Source organism: Bos indicus, chromosome 1 (assembly GCF_029378745.1).
Source record: "Bos indicus isolate NIAB-ARS_2022 breed Sahiwal x Tharparkar chromosome 1, NIAB-ARS_B.indTharparkar_mat_pri_1.0, whole genome shotgun sequence".
Classification (NCBI taxonomy): Eukaryota; Metazoa; Chordata; class Mammalia; order Artiodactyla; family Bovidae; genus Bos; species Bos indicus.
The window spans coordinates 65812470-65823622 of NC_091760.1; the positions used below are offsets into that span (position 1 = coordinate 65812470).

An 11153-nucleotide genomic window follows, 5' to 3' on the forward strand; every position below is an offset into this window, starting at 1 on the left:
CAGGGAGCAATAAAGAGACAGGCTCCGGGGCCTGGGAACCGGCAACCACGTGAAGCTGCAGTCAGGGCTGGCTGCCAGACACAGCAGTGCCCAGCAGAGGATTCAAGTTTGTGTGCAAAACACTGCAGCGCTGCCTTGGTTCCCAAACAGACAAATCAGCCTGCTCCAGCAACACTGCCTACCCTGTCTTTGAGAGAAGGTATTTATTTTTCAAACAGTGAAGGCAAAGGGTTCTATTTTCTAAACCCCAAATTTAGCATCTGGCCTGGGAACAGGCTGTGCTATGGGGACTACACCAAGAACATATGTAAATGACAAATCCCACAAAAAACGGAAGATATCTGGTGGCCACCTCCATATGTCAGAAGGTGGGACACAGGAAAACAACTGGATCTGCAAAAATTCCACAGGAGTTTTATTACCTCTTTTTTTTGCCTTTTCTCGCTCTTCTTCCCTTTCCAGTTCTCTGCCTTATTCACTGTCTTCAGAGAGAACCTGTGCTGGCTTACACAGCTCACTGCCTGCGCAAAGGAGGTTGATGAGTCCTTAACTCTTTTCTCAGAGGAATGATAGAACCGTGGCTCTACAGAGGACATGCTGGAAGTCTGAAGGCAAGACTGGCTAAGTCTAAGTGGAGGCAGGGTTCTGATATGAACTCTGGGTGACAAAGCATCCACTGAAATAAATGCTCTAGTTGTCTTTTAAAAGGTGATCCTTAATCCCTGGAAAGAGTAAAGGAGGCAAGGGGAATTCTGCCAGCCATGAGCACATGCGAGTATGCAAACACACACACACACAACACACACATACACAGCTGTGAAGTTCTTTCAATAAGTAGAGATGCCACAAGGTTGATAATAATAGCTAACTATTTACTGCACTCTATGTGCCAAACCACTCTTCTAATTGGTTTACATGGAACAGCTGGATTCTCACAGCTAACTTATGGGGTGAATACTCCATATTAAGCCCATTTTATAGATGAGGAAAGAGAGCCAGAAGGTCAAGTAACTTCCCCAGGTTCACAGAGCTAATAAGGCCTAGGATTTAAACTCAGGTAATATAGCTTCAGGGTTCCCCAAGGGGTGCTAGTGGTAAAGAACCCACCTGCCAATGCAGGAGATGGAAGAGAGGTGGGTTCCATCCCTGGGTCCAGAAGATCCCTTGGAGGAGGGCATGGCAACCCACTCCATTATTCTTGCCTGGAGAATCCCCATGGACAGAGGAGCCTCACAGGCTACAGTCCAAAGGGTCGCAAACAGTCGGACACTACTGAAACGACTTAGCAGAGCACAGTACAATATAGCCTCAAAGCCTGAGTGCTACACCATTATGCTATACTTCCCCTCAAGGATAAATCAGTAAACAGAGTAATAACCTGAGCTAGGGCACAGGCGGTACAAATGGAGACAATACCTTGTGAATGTCAATGTGTAAACTGAGAATTCTCTCATTGAAATCATGAGTCAAAAACATTCTGGGAAGGGGCACTTCAGTTTTGCAAATGTTTGGCGTTGACTGTGTGCTATGAGGAGAAGGCTTTTCTATCTAATTGATTGACTGGCAGGAGAGATGGCCATTTTACAAATGAGGAAAGTGAGCTCAGGGAGGTTAAGTAACTTGCTCATGGTTTCACAGCTCAGCAAGGCCAGAATTCAAACCCGGTTCATTACCTCAAAGCGCTTGCTCTTAACTGAAGCTGCAAGTCAGAGATATTAATTAGGTGGCTTTAAAATGGTAATATCAGCAAGAAAGGGGAAGAGCAGGACTTCTAAGTCAAGGACTCTTTCATTATTTTATAAGGTTCTTTTCAATCACAAGGAGTTTTGTAACAGGATCCACATAAAAGATAAAACTTGAAAACACCCAGATACAAGAACCAGAGAAGAGAATGAAGAAAGGAGCTCAGTGGAAGGCTCAAGTGACAGGAAAATGGGAAATAAAAGCACCAGCCCTCAAGCAACAGACAATTTCAGATGAAGTTCCACACAAAAAGCTGCCACCTACTGGATAGACTGGTCAAGCGGGCTAGGTGAACAAGCTGAAAATGGCCCCAGCAGCTCTGCTGGAGCCTCTTAAATTCTGAGAAGGCATCCATCCCACAGCTGCATTGCAAAGACTTCTGCACCAGCAGCAGGAGACGAGGAAGGAGGCGGTGTGGCTCCCTAATGGCCAGGTCCATTTGAGCTGTACAGTAGCTATGGTGGTAGCAGCTACTTCAGAATAGGGACCAAAATGGTATTGCTTTTTAGTTCCACACTATTCTTAATAGAAGCATATGTGCAGACTGACTGGCATAATGCCTGGCACTGCTGTAGGAGATCAATAAATTATATTCATTTACTATCATTGAAGGGCAGAATGACAGACTGTGAGGAAAAAGGCAAATTTTGACTCAGACTCAGGATTTTATCCTTGAATACAATAAAAGGTAGAAAACAGAGACATTTTCCCCACCTCAAGCCAATTCAAGCCAATATCCCATGCCACACACATTATAAACCGTGCGTGCATCATATCAGGCTTTTGCCATGTGTCACATGACTTGTTTTGGCAACAGCTTAGTTGGTCATATATAGTGTCTGGGATTATACAGGAAACATTTTAAAGGTCATAAATTCAGACAATCCTGGGAACAGCTTACTGGTGATGGCTTCCAAATGAGCATATAAAAAGTCTGTGAAGAGATTACATGGAAATTCTCCAACCATAGCAGAAAATGCAGATTTACAGGATATATTTTGTACTCCAACTACCCAAAGAGCTTTCCATTAGCATGTTCTTGCCAGGCGGCTGTTATCTATGACAACAGCAGTTCTTAGAGCCTTAGCAAGAGCAACTATTTATTCCACCAGAAGAGCCAAGACAACTCTCATATTTTTGTTGATGGCCAATGTTAAAAAGTTTGCCTTAGGTTTTAAGATGCTCGGATTCATCTAAAGAACTCAGAAGCTTGAGCTAGGAACAAACTTACTGTTTTCCTGACATTTTCATCCATTTCATTTGCAACCCTAGGTCTATCACCCCATGTCGTCTTTGTTTCACATAGTCCCTAACTCTGCCTTCTAAATCATCTTAATTCTGGCTAAAGACATAGCGCTATCTGGATTGACTTCCAAATTGGATTGACTTTTCCAACAGAAAAAGCAAGTATCTTTTTATCTCACACACAGACTAATGGATTGCTAGTGGCTACCTAGAGCACTGGGGCTTCCCTGGTGGCTCAGTGGTTAAGAATCTGCCTGCCAAGGCAAGAGATGCAGGAAATGCGGGTCTGATCCCTGGGTCAGGAAGATCCTCTGGAGGAGAAAATGGCAACCCACTCCAGTATTCTTGCCTGGAAAAATCCCATGGACAGAGGAACCTGGCCGGCTACAGTCCATGTAGTCACAAAGAGTCTGACAGGACAGAGAGACTGAGCACGCACACGTACACTGCATTCCTGAGAAGGATTTTCTAACTTTCTCCAGCCTCAGAAGGGAGAATTCTATGATTGATTAGCAAGGTCTGTCGTAGGTAAGGGAGAAGGTAGTGGTGACACACACATCATGTTTGTTTCATCTCTGCAGGCGATCTATCCTACTGTTGCTCTGCTTAGTCTCCCAGTTGTGTTGGATTCTTTGTGACCCCGTGGACTGTAGCCTGCCAGGCTCCTCTGTCCGTGGGGATTTTCCAGGCAAGAATACTGGAGTGGGTTACCATGCCCTCCTCCAGGGGATCTACCCAACCCAGGGACTGAATCCAGATTTCCCACACTGCAGGCGGATACTTTACTGTCTGAACCACTAGGGAAGCCCCTTATCCTAGTGTTGGGAGGTACTAATTTTCATTACCTGTAGGGTCTAGTATGCACATCACATACATCTGTTAACTGACTGATAATTTCTCTAAAAGGAGGGATGAAAGGCTAGTTTAAGTTTAGGTGGTAGAAGTACAGGCAACTTTATTCTTTGCTCTAGTTTTTTCTATATTCCTGAGCTTCTTATTAACATATTTCTGTATTTTATCAGAAAATAATACTACTTTTTTATTTAAATAAAATAGGATGTATTAGGAGGATAAATTCCTCTTGGAAAATGTGAGATGTCACAAGAATCCTCATGATGGCTTTTAAGACATTTTGTTATCAGTTCAGTTCAGTTGCTCAGTCGTGTCCGACTCTTTGCGACCACTTAAATCGCAGCACGCCAGGCCTCCCTGTCCATCACCATCTCCCGCAGTTCACTCAAACTCACGTCCATCAAGTCGGTGATGCCATCAGCCATCTCATCCTCTGTTGTCCCCTTTTCCTCCGGCCCCCAATCCCTCCCAGTATCAGATTCTTTTCCAGTGAGTCAACTTTTCGCATGAGGTGGCCAAAGTACTTGAGTTTCAGCTTTAGCATCATCATTCCTTCCAAAGAACACCCAGGGTACTTCTCTATAAATTTTTACATAGGTGTGAGCATAGAGCATTGGAGTGGGAATTGTTCTGCTTTTTAATTTAAATCACAATAATCTGCTAGAGCCTTAAATTTTTGTAAACATAACTTTTACTGGCATATATTGCTGTTAACTCTTAACTCTTCTCTTATAGTAGGTTTAAAGTTTTTAGCTTTCAGAATTAATGTGATAGGCATCTTATGTGGAGTCCCTTTAAAAACAATACTGGCCAGGGCAAAGTAGTCAAGGGAATTACTTGAGTTTCTATCCTTGGTTTAGTTTCTCAATGTAGATTATATTGAGCCCTGGAATATCTATTGGCAAAACAGTCAAGTCAGCTCCCCCAAAGCCTATACAAAGTTTGCTAAAATGAATTCATGTCAACAAAGACTGTATTCAACTGTGTTTGTTATGTTTTTGTAGCTAACAAGGAAAACAATTTCCTATTGAAAGCACTGTTACCTGTCAGTTAAAATGTTTAATATCCAAATCTCATATGGAGAGGGTTCGTTTACCTTTTCATTAATTATTAAAGGTACATTTAATTCATTGTTAAAACATGAATTAAAACTTGCCAAAAAACTTGTTAGTAGGGCCAGACATTAAGAGATTGGACTAAAAAAAAAAAAAAGAGAGATTGGACTAATTAAATGATAATGATCATCAAGTGATGAAATGTAACCTTGATCATATCTATTCCTCACTTTTTTCATTGTAACTGTTTCCACACACCCCGCATTTATGGCCTCCTTACTGCATCAATTCCCTCAGTCTTGATTGGATAGTGGCTACATGTGTATATTCATATGTAAAATTCTTCAAGTGATACATTAAAAATGTGTGCACTGTATTAATGTAAAGGAACTTTAAAAATCAAGGTATGTCCTCTGTTAATGTAAAAAAAAAAGCAATAATAATAATAGTGAAGATACTTGTTCATCAGGTAGTAATAATCTTACGTATTTTAGCTGCCATCGTTTAAATCTCCTGGCGCACCATTAGATTGTAAGCAACCTGAGGTCAGAGACCATGTCCTGTACTTCATCCACGACTCTGCCCTGTGTAGGGCATGCTCAGCCTTCAGCAGGGAATACTGCCTGATGGGCACCGGGAAGGCAAGGTCTGCGCTGTTGATGACTCACTCCTAGAGAAAGCATCCCACACCAAAGTCACGCGTGACAGAAGATGGCACCTTAAGAGAAAAGTATACATTTGACCTGCAGGACATCAGTCACCTAGCTTAAAAATGAACCCATCTAAAGATAAGTTGTTTTTTAATCCTATAATATCTGGTGTCCTTAAGCTAATACTATTTGTGGCTACTAGAAATTTCTGTCTGGATGTCCATTTATTTAAAAGGAGTAGGAAGAAGACACCATGACATTTTCAATTCTCTGTGTGTGACCACTGGCATTTACAGATCATCCTTTACTTTCTCTGTTCTCCTGGAAACATGTATCTTCTTGCCTCACTGAATTTGAAGACTTTATTTCCTTCTTCAAGATATTACATTCATAGCAGCCATGCCCCCACCTCACAGCTCCTCCCAAACTTGTTCCTCTGAGCTTGAGAATGGACCCCTGCTTTCTGTTTTCCAATCCAGAGACTTCTATGGGAATTGTGACATGTTCCTTCTAAAGATGTTTTCAGTATCCAAGGCTTCAATTTGCAGGGTGCTTGTCCCTCTGTTTTGGCTATTCAGCAGAGTCCCTGCTATATTTTAACATCCCATTTTCTAACAATGACCTCCAGAATCACAGCAAGGAGTTTCTTTGCCAAAGGATAAACAAACAAGAGATTATTTTAGTGGTCAATATACAAGATAGATATCAAAATCCTAGCTTTTCCTGTAGAAGATGTGGGGAAAATCAAGGGAAAATGGGGGGGAAAAAGTCATACCTTGGCCCACCTGAATCCACTATTAGAATAATTCTCAAGAATATAAGGGAGATCTCACATTGGCCAATAATACCCCTGCTGCTGCTAAGTCACGTCAGTCATGTCCAACTCTGTGCGACCCCATAGATGGCAGCCCACCAGGCTCCCCCATCCCTGGGATTCTCCAGGCAAGAACACTGGAGTGGGTTGCCATTTCCTTCTCCAATGCATGAAAGTGAAAGTGAAGTCGCTCAGTCGCATCCGACTCATCGAGACCCCATGGACTGCAGCCTACCAGGCTCCTCTGTCCATGGGAGTTTCCAGGCAAGAGTACTGGAGTGGGGTACCATTGCCTTCTCCAAACAATACCCCTAGTGGTTGATTAACTGTATGTTGATAATAGGGTATGAAGGAGGTAAGAAATCTGGCTTCAGAGGAACAATGCACTAATAATCTTCTTGCCTATCTGTACAATTGTTGTTATTCTTGTCACTATTACCTTAAGCGATGCACTCACAGTTCACGGGTTAAGCATCCCCTCCCTGGAATAAGTGTTCTGATTTGTGAATCAGTCACCTGTACTTGTGACTTATCATGTGACCTGTGAATTTATAGACCTGGAATGTTGGAAATCAGAGTGCCAGCAGACATAACCACCAGCAGAGAGTGGAGTGTGCTTGGGCACTTGCCAAGGCTGCCTTCTGGAAGCAGGCAGTTGAGCCACAGGGTCCCCTCCAGCCTATGGTGTTGGACTCAGACCCACCCACTAAGACTCCAGGGCACAAGCACTAATACCTGACTTCTCAACCTTTCCCAGCCTCTACTATCCACACTTCCCAGTGAATTGTAGTAATTCTCACTGGGAGAGGGGGTGGTGAGGGAGAGTGCTCTGTGCTGCCACTCCCCAGTCCTCATCCATAGCAGACACTAATATATCAAGAGACATGGCTCATCAGGAGACATGTGCCAACACCCCCTTTAAGAAGACTCTAATGAGCACATGGGAGTGAGCTCAGCTGAATGGGATGGAATTTTGATGGAGGCTGCCTGAAGTATTGAGACAGAAAGACAGAGAGGAAGCAATCAAAAAAGCAACCCTGAGGTGCCAATAAGAGACCATGGAAAACATTCAAAACAGAACACTTTGTTTAACGAGATTTGCTAATAGTTTCTTGAATCCAACCAAACAGGATTTTTACAGACTGACACTGATAATCAAGACAACTACCTTTTCTCAAGCTTGGCACTTGACTTCTTCAAATATCAACATAATTTGTTGTACAATCACATGCTTTAAAAATATGCCGAATTGAATCCTTGTGCTTATACTAAATCAAAAAGGAGCAAGAAAACTCTTTGTTTTTTAAATTTCATTTTAAAAGCTCAACAATATTTGTACAATTTTAGCCCTAAAGACTACTAAAGTGGATGTCAATAAAGACAGTAAATTATTTGGCTTTGTTTGCTATATGTTATTATAGCTAACAAGGAAAAAAATTTCTACTGCAAGCACCATTAACTACATGATAAAATGCTGAAAGTAATATCTAAACTGCTAACGCTAATTTATCTTTTCATTAATAATTTAAGGTATGTTATTATTAAAACGTGGATTAAAGACTTGCCAAATGTTACCAGGTCCAGACACCAAGAGATTGTACTCATTAAAAAATAATCCTTAATAATCTGGGGTCATGAAATGAAACCTACATCATACCTGCTCTTCACATACCTTGAGTTCACAGCCTTCTTTCTGCACCACTCCTTTCCTCAGTTTTCATGGCTCAGCACTTCTTGATTTTGCCTCTCTGCCCTCAGATTTTGCCTTGGGAATTCTGTGAGAGTATTTTCTGCTCTTCCACCTCAAGCAGGAAATTGCTGCTGAGGGAACTTCCTATGAGGGCTAAGCTTTTCCCCTGCAATGCACTGGGGGGAGGGGGTGTAGTACAAACAGCTTCTGAGAATAGATCCCAGACCTTGGGCTACACAGCCTTGTGACAAGTGAACCTATGGCCTCCTCACTCCTCACACTTGCATTCCAGTTCACAGAGCGATTTCACACACTAGCTGGCAATTCCTAAACCTGCAGTAAAACAAATCAGGGATTCTCCTCAACCATCAATGGACTGTGGCTTTTGCCTTTTGAGGGCAACAGCAGGGATGCCAGGGTGTTCCTTAGCTAGGACTAAATCAGCCAGTGAAGAAGGGTCCTCCCTCAAACTCAAACCCTGGAAAACAAAATGCATGAGAAACTGATCTGGAGTTCAAGATGAGCTCTGCCAGTGGAAAGAGCTGGGTTCAGATCCTTCTTCAGAACTAACTAGCTGTGTGTGACCCTGGGCAGGTTACCTAATCTCCTGGAACCCGTTTCTTTCCCTGTAAAATGTGGATAACAAAAGTGACCCTACAAGGTTCTGGGAAGCTTTAAATAAAATGATGTATGCAGCCCAACCAAGGTCTGCTTTATGCCAAGAAGTACATGGCAAATATGAAGTCCTTGTGGGAGGGAGTGGTTAAAAGCCTGGGGTGTGATGCCAGACTGTCTTCAAATCTCACTTCTACCATTTAACAATTTAGGACTCTAGATGAATAATGTGACCTTTCTGACTTAGTCTCCCCATCATTCAAATGAAGTTTTATTACAACACAAGTAGATATCCAAAAGAATTAGCTCTTTTTAATTTAATATAGTATTAGTTGCTCAGTCGTGTCCGACTCTTTCTGACGCCATGGACTATAGCCTGCCAGGCTTCTCTGTCTATGGGATTCCCCAGGCCAGAATACTGGAGTGGGTTGCCATTTCCTTCTCCAGGGACTCTTCCCAAACCAGGAATCGAACCCAGGTCTTCTGCACAGTAGGCAGAATCTTCACTGTGTGAGCTTCCAGAGAAGCCTGACTTTTAATTTCATTGTGAGTAAAAACAGCTCCTATTTCCAGATCAACCAACAATGTAGTAGTGAATTAAATGAGAGTTCAGTATAATGTGCATATTTTTTTAAATCGTGAAGACCTTGCAGGCTTTTATGACTTTTCTGGGCAGAAAAGCTGTGATGCTAAGGGTGGGGCTAAACTGTAATATGAAGAAAAAAATTCAAAGAGGGAGAATAACCACCCACCAGGGAACTATTTCTTTTGTAATGTACATTCCATTTCTTCTCCCTCATGCTTTTTAATTCCTTCCACATTTCCTGCCATAATTATCAAATGTTTGGTTTCTGACCTCACTTTTCTGGAGACTAGAGCCCAGGGAACTTAGAATTGTTTATTTTCTGTCCATAAACCTTTGAGTTAATGGAGGGGCTTGTGAGTGAAGGGTTTGTTGGTTTGTTTGTAGTGTTTCAGGAAGGTCACTGGAGTTGAAAAGAAAACATTACCCCAAAAGCGCTGAAATACTTTGACTGGAAACGCGGAGCCCTCAAAGAGCTGAGCAACGGATTGCTCATACTTGCGCAATGCCCAGTTTAGGAAAAAAACTGAGATTTTTAAAAGGCCGTTATTTGGCTCTGATAGTAACACAAAGTCCCAGGGCACTTTACAAAGAAAGAAAAAAAAATCAGAGAATCATAATCTTACTCTATAAAAGAGAAAAAAAAAAAATATATATATATATATCCCGCCCTAAAAGAAGAATCTCTTGAGCTCCTCGGACCGCCCCCCATCCCCCAGGAGACAGACTCGGAAGGGAGAAGGCTCCAACTATTCTCAGATTCCTCTCAAGTGAAGGAAAGAACTCGAGCGCCTTTTTGAACTCGGCTCCTGCTCGTGTCGCCGCCTCTGTCCCAATCGGCCCTGCTCGTCCTCACTCCCCCTCCCCACTCTCCCTCCATATTAGCCTTGGTGGGGCTCCAGCTTACGGCCCAAACTACTTTTCCTGATTTTTCAGGTTTAAGTTTCCTAAGTAGCATTTCTGCTCCGAGCGCCCCCTCACCCGGCGGATGGAAACTCCCAGTCCGACCCGGGGAGAGCATCCCCGGGGACGCACGCACCGCCCGCGCCACGCGCAGACCCCAGTAGCCCCGGCGCCCGAGTTCGGACCGGCTCAGAGGCTCACCTACCTCGGCGTGGACCCAGGCGACCGCCACCAGCGCGAGCGCAAGCCAGCGTCTCCACATCTGCGGAAGAGAGAAGAGCCAGACTGAAGGCTCCGGGCCCCGTGCCGACCCCGGAAACTTCCTCGGGTCCCGGCCGCTCGCCCCCTCCGCCCGGCCACCGTCGGCCGCTCAGAGGGGTCGCACCAGTGCGCTCGGCTTCGCGCCACGCACCCCACTCTCACCATGGTCCCGTCCCGGTCTCCGGAGGGCGCGGGGCAGGCGGCTGCAGCGAGCTCTAAGGGAAGGTGGGAGCTTCGCGGATCGCCAGCCTCAGAGGAAATCCGACCTGGGCTCGCCGCCCCTTAAGACCCCTCCTTCCCGACAGCCTGCCCCCCAGCTCCTCCCCATTCTCCTCCCCCTTCTGCAGCAGCGGCCCCAGCGGCTCAGGCTCCGCTCCCTCCTCCCAATCCCTAGCTACCTCGAGCCCGCGAGCGTCCGAGCGCTGCTGAGCCCCTTTTCCCACCAGGCCCCTAGTTTAGCACCTTTCTGACTCCCAGGACGTGGAGAGAGAGTCGGGGGGTTGTCCTGGGGGGGCCCTGCAACAAAGCGAGTGTGGGAAGGGGGAGCCTAAACCCCACCCCCGGGAGGGGCCGGTGGCTTGCGGCAGCTCGGGCTGGCTGCGGGCACGGGCTGGCTGCGGCGGTGGCCAGGTGGGGGGGTGCTGGGGAGGACCCCGGCTCTGACGGGCGGCAGGAACCTGGAGGGAAAAAACCCTGCGGCGTGGGGAGCTGGAGTCGCCCCCTACAGCTGATAGAGGGACTC

At 44.9% G+C, this 11153-nt stretch overlaps 1 protein-coding gene across 1 annotated transcript in view; it reads right to left on the reverse strand.

The window, feature by feature from the left end:
- FSTL1 (follistatin like 1) overlaps positions 1-10716 on the reverse strand; it is a 56945-nt gene extending 46229 nt beyond the window's left edge. Inside the window, exons 1-2 of the mRNA XM_070788578.1 lie at positions 10574-10716; positions 10356-10412 (exon numbers count right to left, since the gene is read on the reverse strand). Coding sequence (XP_070644679.1) covers positions 10356-10412; positions 10574-10576 — 60 coding nt within the window. The 5' untranslated portion in view covers positions 10577-10716. The remainder of the gene's footprint in view (positions 1-10355; positions 10413-10573) is intronic.
- Between the last annotated feature and the right edge of the window lie 437 nt (positions 10717-11153).